The 18,278-nt window shown below is 42.6% G+C and overlaps 1 protein-coding gene across 4 annotated transcripts in view; it reads left to right on the plus strand.

The window, feature by feature from the left end:
• The window catches only part of LOC135485978 (uncharacterized), a 128,584-nt gene that overhangs the window by 97,217 nt on the left and 13,089 nt on the right, over positions 1 to 18,278 (plus strand). For 3 of the 4 annotated variants that reach the window (XM_064768416.1, XM_064768417.1, XM_064768418.1), the window contains 2 exons: positions 11,812 to 11,955; positions 15,124 to 15,299. In XM_064768416.1, coding sequence (XP_064624486.1) covers positions 11,812 to 11,955; positions 15,124 to 15,299 — 320 coding nt within the window. Of the gene's footprint in view, positions 1 to 11,811; positions 11,956 to 13,979; positions 14,105 to 15,123; positions 15,300 to 18,278 lie in introns of those variants that run through there. The other variant, XR_010446661.1, reaches the window with a different exon arrangement.

Raw genomic sequence — 18,278 nt, forward strand, 5'->3', positions numbered from 1 at the left:
CCCTGGCCGTTTCATTTTTCACCTTGTCCTAATTTACCTTTGTCCTAATTCGCCTTCATCCTATCTCGCCTTTACCCGCCCCGCCTTTGTATTATTTCGCCTTCTTCCTACTTTGCAACAAACTTGGTGTCTTTACCCATGTTTGTTGAGTCAATCTTTCATATGAAAGTGTCTTCAACAGTGTTGAAAGGCTTCTAGGGTCCATTCGGGGGTACCCCCAACCAAAACCCGGTGGACATTGCCAAAATTACAAGTGTAGATAACTTCTCAGCCATTATAGTCATATTACATTACATACCATATTACAAAAGACTTTTGTCTCTTTTACCCATGTTTGTGGGGCCAGTCTTTCATATAAGAGTGTTTCCACGAATTATGTTTTGGTACCCTACCCAAGGCTGTTGCTTAATTACCAATATTTTCAAATCTTCATAACTTCTGAACCATCTACATGTAAGCTTACATGTATCTCCAAAACCAACTTAGTATCTTTACCCATGTTTGTCAAATCTTAGAGTTTTCCAAGTCTTTCATGGAAATATTTTGGCATAGTGTTTTGGCATTCTTTGATGAGTAAGACTTGTGACCTGGTACTATATAGGAGGGATGGGGGTGCTAAGTATTTTATTGATCATTCAAAGTGTGAGTGCTTCTGAAGTTCTTTATTATGGACTATGGTCAATAGGCCTACTCAAATCCAGCAATCTGGAAGATGTATTCCTTTGATCATTGGGGAATTATGAGGCCTTCTCACAGAATGAGTTAGCTCTCAAGAACGTCCCACGCAGTGTTCCCTTTAGATGGTTTTGGTATGTTTGATGTTCTTCATTCACAGCAATGCTATAACTTAGCATGAGATAATACAAGTCCCAAAGTTTTTTTGAACAGAATCATTAAACTACTCAAAACACTGCCCCCCCCCCCCCTGCGAATAATAGACCCTTGCTTAACGAAGGCGGATTGATAAAAGGCGAAGTGAGATATGGCGAAACGGGAGAAGGCAAAATGGGAAGAAGGCGAATTGACACAAAGGTCAATCAAGAAAAGGCAAGATGAGATAAGGCAGGATGGAACCAAGGCAGAATAGGACAAAGGCGAAATAAGAAAAGGCAAACTAGTATGAGGCAAGATGAGAGGAAGGCAAGTTAGGAAGAAGGCCAATTGGAACAAAGGCGAGATAAGACGATGGCGAAATCGTAGAAGGCGAATTGAGAAAAGGCAAGTTAGGAGAAGGCTAAATGGGAGAAGGCAAAATTGAATAAGGTGAATAAGGTTAAGGGGAAATGGGCAGATAACGAACAAATTGCCTGTACAGTCTGTAGGTCCTAAATAAAGTCTAGTTGTTAACATGCAAATACATTTACAAATCTAACTGGACAGATGGTTTTACAGTGCGTCCTGACCGAGTTGTTTTGATCACCTGATCTGTATTACAAAAGCCACCTGATGCCTGACATCCAACCTTAGGAATATTATCACTGACTTCTAAGTCATACAATCGCTGTACTGCACGAGAAATTGTCCCCTTTGAAGTTTTCAACTTCACCGATCTGATCACACCATCCCTCCATGGGAAAACCTCAATCACAACACCCATTGGCCATTTCATCCTCGACATTTTGTCCTTACTGATGAGCACTATGGAACCCAACTTCAAACTACAACGAGGTACGAATTCCTTAAGAGCAGGAGGTAAATTTCTAAGATAATCTTGACTCCATCGCAACCAGAATTCATCAAGCCGCTGCTGGCGCACTGTTTCCCGTCAGAGAGTTCCTTCCTACCTACTACCAAATCATTCAAATCAATATTGTCGGGGACAAATCCAGCCACTCTACCAATCAGGAAATGAGACGGAGACAACGGGAACTTCGAATCAACACAATCTCCCACAAAGGTCAACGGCCTCGAATTAACACACGATTCTACGTCACATAAAGTGTTCTCTAATTCCACTCGAGTAAGACACCTCCTGCCCAACGTCTTCTTAAGTGCAGATTTTACAGAACCGATAAAACGCTCATAATAACCACCCCACCAAGGAGCTCTAGGCACCAGATGTCGCCACTGAGGAATATTTGAACCGAAGAAGCTTCTCAACTGAGCTTCAGCACCCAAGAACGTTTTGGCATTATCCGAGTAGAAGATTGCAGGCAATCCCCTCCTTGCAGCAAATATACGAATCGCTAGAATGCAATCGGCCATCGAGAGAGAATCGGTCAACTCGAGATGAACTGCTCTTACCACAGCACATGTGAACAATAGAATATATAACTTCCGACCAGGCAAATCCACACTATACAAAGGACCACCATAGTCGAGACCAGTTACTGAAAACACAGGAGCCTGGGTAACTCTCATGCTCTTACCACAGCACATGTGAACAATAGAATATACTGTATACGTTGCATTTGCTGGCCACCACAAGAAGACCAGAATAGGACTATATTACTCCTTATACATGTTTTAGGCCTTCATTGATCAACTGCATTGTTCAGGGAATTAGGCCTAGGCCTGTGGGAAAAACTGACATAATAACACATTGATTTGAACACACAGGGCTTTATTGGTGAGCATTACCCTATCAATCTCACTCATCTAAATCTTCAAGAAAATGAAGATCATCTTTGGAATTATCAGCATCAACTTCAAAGTGTACCTCATCATTTTGATGAGGCGGATTTTCTTGATTGCCTTCAAGCCCACTCACTCTCCATGCTGTATTGATTGCTTCTGGGGCAATTCTCTCCCAGGCAGTTGATACCATCTGAATTACAGCATCCCTGGTGATTTGTGGGGAACGACCATGAATGTCATTGTTCTCAATTTTCCACTCCTTCCATAGGCGTCTCATTGTACATTTGAAGCTGCGGATGATGGTCAGATCCAAAGGTTGTACCAGTGAGGTACATCTCCCTGGTATCAGCCCTATGAACCCGGGAGCGTCCTCTACATGGTCACGCACTTGTTGATGCCGGTGCGCTGGGAACATGTCCCAAATTAGGAGGAATGGAAAGTTGTCTCCCACAAACGGTATGAGGCAATCATTTACCCAAGCAATCAGTGTCTGCCAACTTGCCCAGCCTGTTTGCGAGCCCGTTACCCGCACACCATCGGGGGCAGTTGCCCGAAGTCGAGCGATTTCTGGACCATCATCGCTCAGACCCTTGAAAATTATACTTGCAGGGAGTTTTCTCCCACACGCAGTCATCGCTAAAGTCACCGTACACCCTAATTTTGCATTTCCTTGCGAAGTTCGTATGTCCACTTGTTTCAAACCTTTCAAAGAGTACGTGTGCGTGGGTGTGATGTCCCAAAGAACAAAAGTTTCATCCATGTTGACGATAATCTGTATTCCATTTTCATTGATAATGTTTCGGACCTCATTTTGAAATGCCGTTACCAACTCTGCAGCACTGAGCGGTATTGATGTAGAGTCTTTGCAAGTCTTCCTGTAGCTAATACCATGACGAGTCAAGAAACCTTGTAACCATCCACTTGATGCTGAAAATGGTATGAGATGAGGGCGCAGTTCCATCCAATGTTCTCTCTGTTCCTCAGGAAGATCGTACCACCAAATGTTGAAGAACCGTTCACCCTGGAACATCAGGTCACTCCCAGCTATTGGAAGACCATGTTCTCGACGCTGTAGGAACCAATCATTTAAGAGTCTCTCTACCTCTGGCCATCTACCTGAAATGAGAGAGGAAAATCGTAAGGGCCACATCACCTGCGGGCCTACCAGCCCCAACCTACATTTCACCTCATTCACCTGATTCATTTCCCGATGCACCAAGGTCACAAGGATAACTAACCTGTGCCATCAATTCCATGTTGCCTTAGCCTTTGCATCTGTCGCAAGCTGTATGTGGATTCTCGGTGTCTCTCGCGCAATTCATCCTCCTCCTGTATCCATCGCGCAATGATCCTTCGGGAATGCCACGTAGCTGTCCATATTCTGAAGGAGTAATCCCATTTGGCCTTGCAATGTTCAGCTCATTGTACTCATCAAGTCGCCTGATACGAATATCTAATGAGTAGGCGTTCAGTCTGCGAGGAATTACGACGTTTTCATTATCACCAACAGCATCATTTTCATTACAGTCCTCCTCAGCTCCATACCCATTGTCCATGCACCAAAGACGGTGCAAAATCAGGAGAAAAGGAATTGTCCTTACAAGCATGCTGACAACATCAACTGCCTTGGCCTCAACATCTTGCTAATCAATATTGCATAAGATTGTTTTCAAAGGCCTAACTTTCATTGACAGTTAATGTCAGTGTGCCAGCAGACTGCTGATAGGGCAATCCGTAGCTTCCAAAATTATTATACAACATTTCAGTGAATGGTGACAAATGGAACTCTCCTCGCGGCCTTAAACATGTATAAGGAGTAATATAGGCCTATTCTAGTCTTCTTGTGGTGGCCAGCAAATGCAACGTATACAGTATAACTTCCGACCAGGCAAATCCACACTATACAAAGGACCACCATAGTCGAGACCAGTTACTGAAAACACAGGAGCCTGGGTAACTCTCATCTTGGGCAATGGAGCCACCGGTTGACAGCAAGCCTTACAATCTAAACGCCTACAAGCTACACATTCCCTCTTGTCCTGCTTTGCCATTCTCCGAAGACCTACTATCCAGTAACCCGCTCTCACTGTTGAAACCATAGTGTCGACCCCCGCATGATCGAGGAACAGATGCTGCTGCCTAACCAACGTAAGACATAAGTGACACTTGGGCAATATGATGGGATGTTTCTCCTCAAACGTTAAATCAGAAGACTGTAACCTTCCCTTGACTCTGAGCAAACCATCACTTCCAAGAACTGGAGTCAAAGATGCAATGGGAGAAGTTCTAAGGACAACACCTCCCCCCTCAAAGCAGCCAACTCCACGGAGTAGTGATCTCTCTGTAAAGATTGAAATAACACAACCTTAGCATCCGACAACTCCTGATAAGAAAGGGTACAGCCATACCTCCTCTCAGAGACTGGACTCCTCAAATTATGACAGAATCTACGGACATAACCAACTATACTGATAGCCTTTTGAAACGTTCCCCAACGTTCGAATTCAAAGACACGGGGGAAACTCTCAGATGTACATACTGTCAACGAAACACCGTCTTTCCTCTCAGAATCCTCCTCAACTGGTAACCAAAAAGAAGCCTCACTGGTAAAAACTCAAATTCTCAACTAACCACTTAGGGCCATGTAACCACAACTTAGAAGAAATCACAGTCTCGGCTAATACACCTCTAGTTACCAAGTCAGCTGGATTATCTACCCCTGCACAATGGAACCAACGAAGTGGATCAGAAAGTTCACGAATCTGAGCAACCCTATTGGCTACAAATGTTTTCAAACTGCTGGGTTCTGAATGAATCCAGCTCAATGCCACCGTCGAGTCAGACCAATAACTACAATTCGTACCAATAGGTAACCTCAGGGCTCTGCACACAAATGACACCAATCGTGCACATAACAACGCCCCCAAGAGTTCTAATCTAGGCAAAGTTTGTCTCCTCAAAGGAGCCACCCGACTAGACTAGTATGAAGTGACCCTCTATTGGGAATTCTAAGATACACATGTGGCCGATATTTCCGGCCAGTGGCCAAATTAGCTGCAGGCATACAGGCACCTGCAAGCACATAGAATTAAGGATGAGCAAGGATAAGGTTGTTGTGGAGTGATAAACTCAAGGAATGGCTTTTAATGACGGAATATATTTACAATTTACAGAACACGAATATGTACATACCTGCAAGCACATAGAATTAATGATAAGCAAGGATAAGGTTGTTGTAGAGTGATAAACTCAAGGAATGGCACTGGGCCACACCAAACATTCACTTAAATAGGTATAAGTATATATATTATGTAATGATTAAAGGTATTAAAGAGCATTAAAACTAGTGTATTGAAAAAGGCAAGACCAGCTTGTGCTGCAATCTGGAATGGGCAGCACAACTATTAAAGACATTAACCCATTCTCCCACATACACCCCCTACTTATAGAAATTTCTCCCGAAATTTAGTTTAATAAAGGTCCCGAAATTTAGTTTAATATAGATTGGCGTGAGTCAGGTCGGTGAATAAGAGTGCAGGTAGTGCAACAATATGATAACACTAGCATTGTACCCGTGGCGCAGGCAGGTTCAAATGGGCTATACCTTGAATAGATTGAATTGCAATAAACATCTAATGCAATATCAAAGGAGCCATATCGAAGAGACAAATTAAACCAACCATTTGTCCACAGACTCGGACCTAGCTGTGGCGTGCTGTATGCGTGTATATAAAAGTATATCATTTGGTCCGATAGAGATGATGAGGCAATGCCTCGTTCCTTAGTCAGCAATATGCGCCTTTTTATACGGAGAAGAAGGAGTACCCAGATAGGCCATGTCGGCCTCCAAATGGCTCGAACCAATTGCACTATCACTACTATAACTTTAAAATGCGTGCTCCACCTACATGTAGCCAGGTCTCGGGCAAGGCACTTACTCGACAGGCAAGCTAGAAGTTCAGCACCGTTAGCAGCTCCTTGATAAGGCCATTTCAGGTTCAGCGCGCCTCTTCAGATCAAGTATTGAGAGCTGTGGTGAGCACATAAACATACCATGGTAACCTTCATTATCACGGGTTAGCTCTGGCTAACACAGCACCCATAAACAATAGACCACCAATTTGACCCCAGCTCCTTACTGCGGGAAAACCCAAGTCCAGCAACCGAAAGTACCAAAAATACATTTTTGTTTACATTTGAACTGCACACATACGTTTGTTTACAATTTCTTTCCCCGCGAAATCTCGAAGATCAGGTGACCTACAATCGTGGATTGAAAATAACATTAACCTTGGTTCAGCAGGTCAACACGTGTACAGGCTGTTCCAATCACCCCCCTACAGCCAGCCGTTCAACAGGTAGTGTTAGTCACCCCACAGGGAGTGCAGGTGATTCATTAATCCCCTGCATAACTAAACAGCAATGGCTTGGCTTTCGTGAGTGGTAAGGAGAATTGACAGTGTCCGATTAAAAATCCCTCATTACTGCTCCGCTGAAGTAATTTTCCGAAAATAAACATGACGTTGCATCAGGATAACATATCACCTGCAAACGTGCAAAATTTCGAGACGAAACACGACCCCCAAATGGCACTTTAGCGAGCCACCTTATAGTATTATGATATAGATGGCAATAATGACGAGTGAGTGACGAGGTGATTAATGATGATGGCGACTATGATAAGTGATAGATATTAATGGAAAAGAGAACACACTTTTACATAGCATTAACCGCAGAAATGCTCGTGGGCCTCGAACAAATCACTGTATCTACATGTATGCCAAATATACATCGTTCCAAATACACAGCAACGGCATTGCAAACATTGCAGTACAGCAACTTCTCCAGCATATGTACACACGTCCAGAACCCAATAACTCAGACAAACAAGTCCGCATATTTGTCTTTGAGCACGATGACGTTGTAATTTATGATAAACAAGTTTTAAAATGTGTAATGAATACAGAGACGGTTGGTCCAATAACTTGCTACAGCTGTGCTTTCTTCCTTGCGGATCCTACAAACCGCTGCAACAAACAAACACGCCGGAAACATCCATGTTAATATAACAAAAACATGCCGGTTTTCATGACAAACTTTCCTGCACCACAACGATAAGACAAATTCGACTCGCATTATATATATATATACGCATATATATACGCTCAACCATGATATACAATACAAAATCACACAAATGTATTGCCAGTAAGCACAGTAGCATTCAACAATATTGACAGTATTACACTGGAGACATAATCCGGATAGCAGCCTCCAAAGCAGAGGGATGACTCTGGAACCTGCTATCCCCAAGAAGCTCAGTGATCAATAACACCTTCTGGCGCCATTCCGGAACAGAACCAACATGCTGTGAAAAAACATACTGTCCATCCGGACGCAGCCAGTCCGGTGGCTGATCGCGCACTCTCTGAATCTGAGTTCGACAGCGCGTCAGAATCCAGAGATGGCCCATCCGAAACCAAAGTTGACGGAATCGTCGCTGTGTCAGGAACATCCTTCAAACTAGCGGATTCTCCCTCAGTTGCTCCATAACCTTTCTCAGAAGCGTCTCCAAATCCACATACCTCAATGTTACGTAATTTCTTCTATTCTGAGTCCACATAACAACGAGGAATCTGCCATTGATGTAAAAGTTCGAGACCCACAACCCACCTAGTGAATCTGTTGGAATATTCCTGTGGTACCTCTTCATCCCAAGACAGTTAAAGCCACCGGCCATCTTCTGAATCTCATCAAAATCTCAGTAAGGTTAGGCAACAAACTAGGTCCAGTTTCCATACAGTCATTGAGCGAGACTCCATTGAAACCCTTGGCGGACGCATCAAAAACTGGCCGAACTTTGGTAGTCAAGCTAGATGCCCTTAAGACAGGGCGATGAGGCATATAGAACACTGGGTTGCTGGTAAACAATTCACTACTCGGGACCTCTTCAATGACATCGTTTTGTTCCATTTCCACGAGGGCACCATCATAGAGTTCAGACAGATCTGGATCCTTTCCTAGTTTACGTGTCAAACTACCGAGTCTACCTCTAGCTAGCTTCTCATTATCTAACAAACGAGAGGTAACTCTTCCATCCTTCCAAGGCAAAGAAACCTCATAACGACCTTCACTTTCAACAAAAGTCACCGTCTCATTGAATCTCTGCCACACTGGATCAACTAAACCTTCCTCAGTCTCCCTTGGACTTATGCCAATCGATTCTAAGTCCCACAATTGACTAAGGTTCAACTCTGGAATTTCATTGAGACACAACATCGGGTGAGCAACATTAGTCTTGGCCTTATTACCACCTTTCCAAGACCCACTCACCACCCATCCAAACTTAGTCTCCTGGGCAACAGGACCCCCGTCTAGCCTAATAAGGCCCTGTTCGATGAAACTCCAATAGAAATCCTGACCGACCAAGATATCTATCGACACATCTGTGTCTTTACCATACTCATCCGCAAATTCTATATCACCAAATGACTGTAGGAAATCCCTTGGAACCTCGGACCTACGAATGGGTTTGCAAATGATCGGAACCTCAACTGCAACTAGAGACTGTTCAACAGGACTACCTTTCCGATTACACTTTGCTACACCATTCAAACCTACCCTATAGATATTGCGCAATTCACTCCCGCTGGTCTTCTTACCACCAAAGGCCGCATATGCAATGTGTTGAGAGGTAACCCACTCGGGCTGAATCTTATTGACCAAATCACTTGTTATATATGACCTGTCTGACCCACTGTCAAACAGCAGCGTGGCTTCTGTCACACCCTTGTTACCAACAACTTTCACCTTGGCAGTCTGTAAAACCACCGAAAATTTTTGATCTGCGCATGCAACACTAACATGGGACGTAACATGATTTTGAGCACTCGTACCTTCGCCAGAAGTCCTGCCCTGTCCACCACCACGATGTCTGCTCATCTTCTTCCGCTGACGCGAACCATTTGATGACGCTTCGTTTATACTGGTCTCTGACAACTTCGGCGCTGCACAGATCAGACTATGATGTCGCTTGCCGCATTTCCTGAACGTTGCGACACATCCGCGGGCTCGATGTCCTTTGCAAAGGCAAGAAAAACAAAGATTATTAGCCCTAAGTTTATCTCTGCGTTCCTCAATATTCAACCTAAGAAAGTCTCGACATTTAGACGTAAAGTGATTTTGATCACAGAATTCACATCTAACCGATGAATGCGACATAGAACCAGACGATGACTGGAGAGCTACTGCTGATGAAAAATGGTATTCTAGACCACTGTCTGTAGATTTCATTACAGTATCTTTGAACGTGTCTGACCGTTCTCGCCTTTTGATTTCTGTTTGCAAGAATTTCATGAGATAGGTCAAATCACTCTCTTTCCCTTCCCCAGAACGTGACCATTCCATTCGAATGTCCTGAGGCAACCGAGAGAGTATAAGAGGTGTTAGGAACAGGCCGGGTTTTTTTTTAGCGTCGACGTCGAGGGCCTCTAAACTGCGAATATGAACATTCAAATCATCCCGCAATTTCCACAAGTCTGCAACAGTGGAGTCAGTACTAACTGGTGTTGACATATTTAACAATGACTGAATATGTGATAACCGAATTTGTTCCTTACGCCCATAACGCTCTTTTAAAATGTCACAGGCAACTTTATAATGTGCTTCAGTCAAGGTTAAACCTTGTATTGACAGTATGGCTTCCCCTTCCAGCAACGATTGTAAATATGTGAACTTATTTGTTTCGGAATGTCTGCAGCATCGACTATAGCAACAAATTTGTCCCAAAACGTTTGCCATTGGGTGATATCACCGCTAAATTTTGCAAGTTCGAGTTTTGGAAGCCGAGCGGATGACAAATGTCCATGAGTTGAGCTGTGGCCGGCGACAACTGCTGTCGTCGCAGGTTCGGTCGCAGTGAGTTCAGCCATTATTCGGACAGCCTCGAGCCTAACTTCAATAGATTTATTTCTAACGATACTAGCCTTTTTTATGTCCTCTGCCAAATCTTCCTCGTTGTCATACAGCTTCTGTATTTCTGTCTGCACTGCATCAACCGAAGCGAGGTGTTTGTCGAATTCTTTCACTTGATACTGGAGTTTCTCCTTCGTGAGACTCGCCGTCCGCAGCATTATGGCATGTAGTGATTCCGTTTCTCTCGTCAACCATCCTCTCGCCGTCGACCGCGCTAGTTTGAGTTTCTCCATGTTGACCTGGCTCACGTTCTCGTGCTGATAAAACCGGGTGTTTCGGCACCAATTTCACGGATTCCACACCGTGATAAATCAAAGTAAAATAAAAGAGAAGAAAAGACGAGGTTCCTGTTCCAACAGAGTAGTGGCAAATGCCCCGAGATTATTAATTGTGCTCATGGAATATGTAACCAGGAACATACAAAGCACGGCCCAGATTGGCCGAGGCCTAAACAACAATATGGACACTATGGTTACCTAGCAAAGGCCAGGCACAACAGCACTGGTCAAATAAACCATAGGGGACCGGTAATCTACGAGAGGGGGTATTTTTTACCGAAAAAGTTATGTAGATCTATGTTGAATGGCGCTGAACGTGTTAAGCATATTAACATGTTGACTAAATTTCTAGTTAATGTGACCTTTTTCTCCGGGTCACAGAAGTCCAACTCTGAAATCTCACTGATAGTGTTTTGTCACTTGAGTGTTTATGTTTGATACGTAGACAACAAACAGGCATATTTAGGTTTTTTGACCTACTTTTCAGGTATAAGAAGGTCAAGCTCATATAAGTCTTATCTTAAAGGGTTACACTGTTCGTACTTAATTGTGGGTCAGGAAAATAGAAATGAAGTCATACACAAAATGAAATAGTGCAGATATCATGTATGAAACTTTGCTGAAGGGAAACATACTACATGTATATATGGTATTTGTATGTCTACACCATGGCAGTGTTAAAGTTTATAATTATTCCATACATATTTTGAAAATTGAAAATTTTAAATTAACACTATAGGCGTTTCAGAATTATTCAGAAAATGGTCTCCACATTTATGCCATAGACTCTTCTGTAAAGCATTGTGCTAGAAACATTTTTAGCTAGACCTAGTTTTTAAGGTAACAGATATCAAACTCGCAAATGTCACTGATGGTGGCAAGTCTTATCATTGGTTGTCCAGGGACTTTTTTGATTTGATTTCTTTTAACTTGTTTTTCAATCTCCGCAGATAAGAAATGAAATAAAACTTTTTATCTTCAGCTTATGGTAAGAGATTAAAAACCGCTAGACAAAAGGCGAAGAGATTGTCCATCCACACCAACCTGCCGGCAGATATGAAATTTGTGGAGACTGAGGGCGAAATTCCGGTCATCAACCCAAGCAGTGGAGAGGAATGTATAATAAGTAAGCTTGCAGAAGTGTCAATGATTTTTCTTTCCCTGCAGTTAGAAATGAAATACTTGTTATGCCCCGGCAGCCTATAAGGCAGAGGGGCATTGTTTTCTTGGTTGGTTTCCTCCGCCGCGTCCGCTTAGACAACGTGTGCGCTCTTAATAAAAAAATACCTTATCGAGGGTTTTCAAATTTGTTGCGTGGGTTTTCTATGAGGTGGAGCAATTTCCTTTCTTAGTTTTGCCACTAGGGGGCAAAATGCCAATGACTCCCTCAATATTAGCTCCAATTTGGCCAGGTGTTTATGGTAGGCTTTGCTGCCAGGCCTTTCAATCACATGGAGACCTTTACAACCTCAAGTTTTAAGCCTATTTTGGGGACACCTTTTCATCATGATTTGGGGACATTATGTTGTCGTGGCGCTCCGACTGCACACTGGTAATTGTGATCCTGCAACCACACACTTGGCAAGGTAGGCCTAATTCTGAATTTTTAAAATGTCTCCCTCATGTCAAACCATTCTCACCACTCACTCTGGTCTTATTATATAAGGCCATTATATTATGTAAGGTGTCACTGATCTGATAAATGTATCCGGTTATGGGCAGGGAGTTAAAACTTTTTCTTTATCTAGGTAAAGTCATCAAACCCCGGCTCCAAAATAGGGCCTACAACAGCAGCTGTGTCGAAAATTGTCGGCTCCAAATTGGAAAGATTTTTGACAATGAGATTTCACCATTTCTAGAAAAACAACTGCCATCTGTTCCTGATAATGTGAGACTACACCAACACTGTCCACAGTTTCTTTTGTTGGAGATTCTAAAATACCTTGGTACCGTAAAGTCAACTTTTAAATGGCAAATGCATAAGCCTCGTTCTGAGAGCGGAGTGTTTTGGACACGCAACCAAGATGCTCTACCAAAGTTCCCTCGGGTTGCACTAAAATGTGGAAACCATGCACACGTCACGTCAAAGGAATTTCACCTCACTTCAGAAGTTTGAGGCTCTCAAAACACTGCTTCAAACACAAATCAGTCAAGGAAGCATCAACCACCCTAAGTTTTTTAATGAGCACTACACATATTTGCCGAGAAAAACGCTCCAAATAGCCCATTTGCGCGGATTTTAGCATCACTTGAGCGAGCCGATGCGGACTTCCTATGCGCGCTAACATAATGTAAACAACGGCGCTACCGGCGCTCCGGCCGGGCCGGCGATGGATGGAATTTGCCAAATTCGCACATATTCAAGTTATTTTCGTGGCCTATCTTTTTAAGTTTGAGGTATTTTAGAATAGAAATTGAACCCTCGGCTTCGGACCTTGGTTGAGTTACCAAGACACTCTCGGGTGGAGCTAAAATTTCGTCCAAACCCTCGCCTGTCGGCTCGGGTTTGGACTGTATTTTAGCTCCACCCTCGAGTGTCTTGGTAACTCAACCAAGGTCCTCCGCCTCGGGTTCAATTCCTTAAGTATAGTCCCTGTGGACTCTCCCATGAGACTACGTCACATCATTCGCAGGTTTTTGATTTGCCTTTCTTTTCAAGGTCACAGAGGTGAAAAAGTGTAAATTGGCTGTTATTGGTTTCCAGAGCATATCTTTTGCCATTATTACAATTAATACAAAGCCATTTGTGACCAAATTTGATGTTGTTGGTGTTTCTTAAATTGTCCTAGATTCCTTGAAGTATCCAGGTACCTATTTGGCAACTCAAAATGATGACATAAATTTTGGTTGATTGAAGCTCCTTTTACCCTCCATTCCCAAGGGCTAGATGGGTATTGTTAAAGCAGGTGTCATCTGTCTGTCTGCCTGTTGGGAGCAGCTAGCCTTAAGCATATAGCTCCCTTTATAATTGGCGTACAGCCTAGCCGTTTCATTTTGCACTGAGCTAATGAATTATACACGGACTGGTCTAACATTGAATCTAAAACCTCACAATGTCTAATGTTGATGCGAATAACTCAGTTTGAGTGAAAGTGAAGTATTTCGATTGGAAATCTTAGAGGCTTTTTGACATTTTCCTTTTCATTACAGTGTACATTGTGACCATGTATGAGCCTTGATAGTCTACAGTAAACTAGGCAGGGGTCGAGAAATCCACTAGCCCGGGACTGGTGACTTTGACAGCCGGGCTAGCCTACAGTCAGGGGAACTATAAGGTGCTAGCCAAGACTTTGATATTCACAGCTTGGGTCTAGTCAACTTGAAAACGATTTTTTTTCGACCTCTGCGTAAAATGAGGGCAGAAATCTAAAACATGAATTTTTTCGTACAGTGATAAGTACTAACACGCTGTGCATTGCATTGTTGGGGATCCCCCCCCCCCCAGTTTCAACCTTGTGATGGGATTTTTTGCCTTTGTGAGTTTTATCCCTTTATCTCTCCTCAACCATTATCAGCCACATTAGCTGCGACCCATGAAGCCAATGGGCTTGTTCGTTTAGTGTCCGGAGCATATGTCCTTAACCATCAAAAGCTAGGCATTTCATCTTTGGGTTGTACATAGGTCTTACAGTGCCATAGCGCCTTTTGGTAGTTTTGTCTCTTTCGAACGACGCTTGACAGAGTGGGGCACATCACATGATAAACTACTTTTGCCAATATCTCATGAACACAGCTAGCTATTATTATGACATTTTTACTGCTCATGAGACTTCATCATTTGATTTTGACCTATTTTTCAAGGTCAAAATGTGTAAATTGACCATAGTTTCTGAAGCATATTACAGTAACCATTGATGCTGGGCATTTCATGTTTGGATGGTATGAAGGTCTCTTAGTGCCATTATATGCCTGTTGGGTGTTATGATGATTTTTGAACTAATGAACACTCGCTCAAGCGGGCACTTCACGTGAAAACCTACTGTTGGCTATATATCTCATAACGCTGCTAGCAATAATCATCTTCTTATTTTTCTGAGACTTCCGTCGTTTTCCTGTTTTCTCGCCACTTAATGTACTAGGTATGAGGACTTTTTTTCCCCGGGTGACAATGGATTCGATGAAGTACAAATTGAATTTTTGCAGTGACATTTGGTTATTGTATTGTTTATTATTATCATGATATCAAATTACAAAAGGTTTGAAAATGTCAGTTCATCTTAAATGATGTATTGATCAATTGTTACATTTATGATTTGACAATGGCACCCTAAATGAACCTGTTGAACTTTTTCAGACTGTGTAGCTAGTAAGAACAGCTATGTATATACTGGACCTACTGGCCTTGAGCCCGCCCCAGGTGATGCCCTGATGATTGCTAAACCTATCAAACAGTTGGCATTTGGTTGTGGGGAACTTATCATCAAACCTCTGATGGAAAAATTGACACAGTTTGTTCACAGTGATACTCTGGTAAGTGAAAAGATGTTGCAGGCATGAGTTTCTCAGGATCTACTTCTTCCAAATGTTTATTGATTTCAAACCAATCCAAATTCTGCTTGATTTCCAAAGGTCAAGTGAGCATTTACCACCTGCACATGAGCAGTTCTCCTTAGTGCGTGGTGTTGTTAAGAAAGGACGGGAAAGTTCATAAATCGAGTTAGATTTCGTCTTTAATATTTTGAGGTCTTCAAGATCGTCGCGCCGTCGTCCCGAGCGAGGACCGCAGCAAATTCACAAAATCATCTCAACAGAAATTAACAATTCTTAGCAACTCAAAATTCCCCTAAAAACATGTACAAGTAGTTAGGTATTTTTACCAATAAAATTAAACCCTCAAACAGAAGTTGACACCGTAATAATACCCATACACCGTATGGTGCTGTCACCTGGTTATAAGATAATGACCTAAACGTCTTGTCTTCACCCTGCTTCTCAACATTCCCCTCCTCTTGACAGAACCTGTCAAACTATTTTTAAACAATATTGGCAAATCTTCCAACTAACAATAACGGAAGATGGCCCTTCAAAGATCCCATTGATCAAATGAAAAGACAGTTTAGAATACACAATAGTTCACCAAAAGAACACATTAAAGACAAGAATAGGTGAACACTATTAACTGAAATATATCACTCCTGTAGTAAATTACTAGTACTCTTTTAGATTTTACAATCCAATCGGAATCTAACACCCACTGAATTTGAGCTCAAGTAATCCAAGTTGCTCATGAATTCCTCAATGTTCTTATCCTTCAAAAGTCACTATCATAAGTCCAGAATAATTCTCAATCAAGAATCGACTCTTTAGGGATGGTAAATGAGAAAACCTATTAAACTTAAATTGTTTCCCCACTGGAAACTGGAGTAAACTTCTCCTCCAAAGGAGATCCAAATTTTTAACCCCTTTTGTTCTACATTGCTTAAAAACATGGCTCAGAATAATGTAACAGAAGCTTAAAGTTTTCTCCCTTTACCGATACCCGCTAGTCTCTATTTCAATTCCGATATTTTTCGCACTGTAGAAAGTTCGGATACTGACACTCCATTGAGTGTTCTCACTTTTCAATCAATGTTCAAAACTCGCACCGAGTCATTAAGTGTCCTAGAGTTCACTTCTAAGAATAGAATTGATCAGTGTATATCAGGTGGTGAAACCCAAAGTTTTTGCCCCCCAAAAAACACAGGCAATTGAAAATGCCAAGGACATCCCGATCAGAAAATTAGCAAGTCACCAGACAATGAGTACACTGACCAACACTAACTTTTTAGATCACTCTCTCAGTGTAATTTCACCACACAATGTCAAATGTCAACTTTTAACGGTTATAGACGGATATCATCACCCACGGTTGTAACTGCTTGGCTGGATTCATCTCAGCATAACCAGACGTTCATCTCAGCGTTACCAGACGGAAGTTGTCATCTCTGGAAACTCGACTGGGCAGAGACGATTCACGGGCCGGACATATTCCCCATTTGACGTCTTCACCTTGGCCGTTCGCACCAATCCATCTTCACCGGGGTAGACTTCCAGGACTCGACCCATCTTCCATTGTCCTCTAGGTAATCTTTCCTCAATCACCAGTAGGATATCATCAGGTTTGAGATTGTGCCTTGGAAACAGCCACTTCTTACGGTTGTGCAGCTGGGGTAACAGTTCTCGCTGCCATCGCTGCCAAAACTGTTTCAGTATGTCCTGTATTCTTCGCCATCTTCTTCTAGGGTTGAATCGTAGTTCATCAGTCGACGGAGGAGCCAGTTGTCCACCCAGTTGACCATGCAGGAAGTGGTTTGGCGTTAGTGGTAATCCTCAGCCTGCCTGTACTCTTCGGGGGACAACTCATCTATCCAGGTCTTGGCTCCCGGGGGTAAGGGTCGCTTTAGCAGCCACATCATGATACGTCGCACGAATCATATTCTCCTTGTTAGTCTTCCCATGTCACTCCATCTACTGGGATGTAGGGGGAACATCATTGTCTCATTTTGTTCTGGTTAGGCTTCCTGTACTGCAAATGTTGAGGTTTTCTCAATATCGGTGGTTTCATCTGGTACAGCTATCTTTTTCTCTGGCCAGTTGCTCTCGGACTCCTTCCGGAAACTTGGACCCTCCCACCAGAGTTGTGATCTAGCCAATTCCTCCACTGCCATACCTCTAGATGATATGTCTGCTGGGTTTAGTTTGGTTGGTATATGTCTCCATTGGTCAGTACTGGTCCTTTCCTGTATCTCTCCTACTCGGTTGGCTACATAGGGCTTAAACTGTTTTCCTGGTCGACAAATCCAAAACAGGACGTTCATGGAATCTGTCCAATATGTCACCATCAGTTGCTTGGCTCCTCGACCGCTCTCCAATGGTTTGATAACCTTCTTCACCAATCTTGTACCAATGACTGCCCCACATAGCTCCAGTCTGGCAATGGAGATGGCTTTCAGTTTTATTATTATTATTATTTATTAAATCCAAATAAACAAAATTACATATTGAGACAATTGCCAGGGCTTAGGCTGAAAGCATTAATAGCCCTGGTTACAATGGTATACAAAGAACAAGTTGAATCAAGATAAGGTACTTTGAATGGAAAGAAAGGGATGCAAGTAAAGGTAAAGTAACACAAATAGTTATAGTTTGTACAAAGGTAGTGATTGATGAGGGGTTCAATTGATCTGGCACTAGTTACCAGAAAAGGCGATAATATTACTGAGAAAAGTGGCTGTTTTTTCTACAACAAGCCTGTTTGAAGTAAGGTCCAATGAAAATTGACCATTAAGAAGAAAATGGAGCCTCTCATCAACACGAAGATTGAAAAACCTAACAGAAGTAAGGTGTGGCAGCAAACCAGGATCATTCAAGAAATCGTTACGTAAATCATTTAATAAAGGGCAATTAAAGAGAAGGTGTTTAGTAGATTGGGAGTGAGCACCGCAATCACAAGATGGACTTAAAACGTTG

This window comes from Lineus longissimus, chromosome 4, assembly GCF_910592395.1.
Source record: "Lineus longissimus chromosome 4, tnLinLong1.2, whole genome shotgun sequence".
Taxonomy (NCBI): domain Eukaryota; kingdom Metazoa; phylum Nemertea; class Pilidiophora; order Heteronemertea; family Lineidae; genus Lineus; species Lineus longissimus.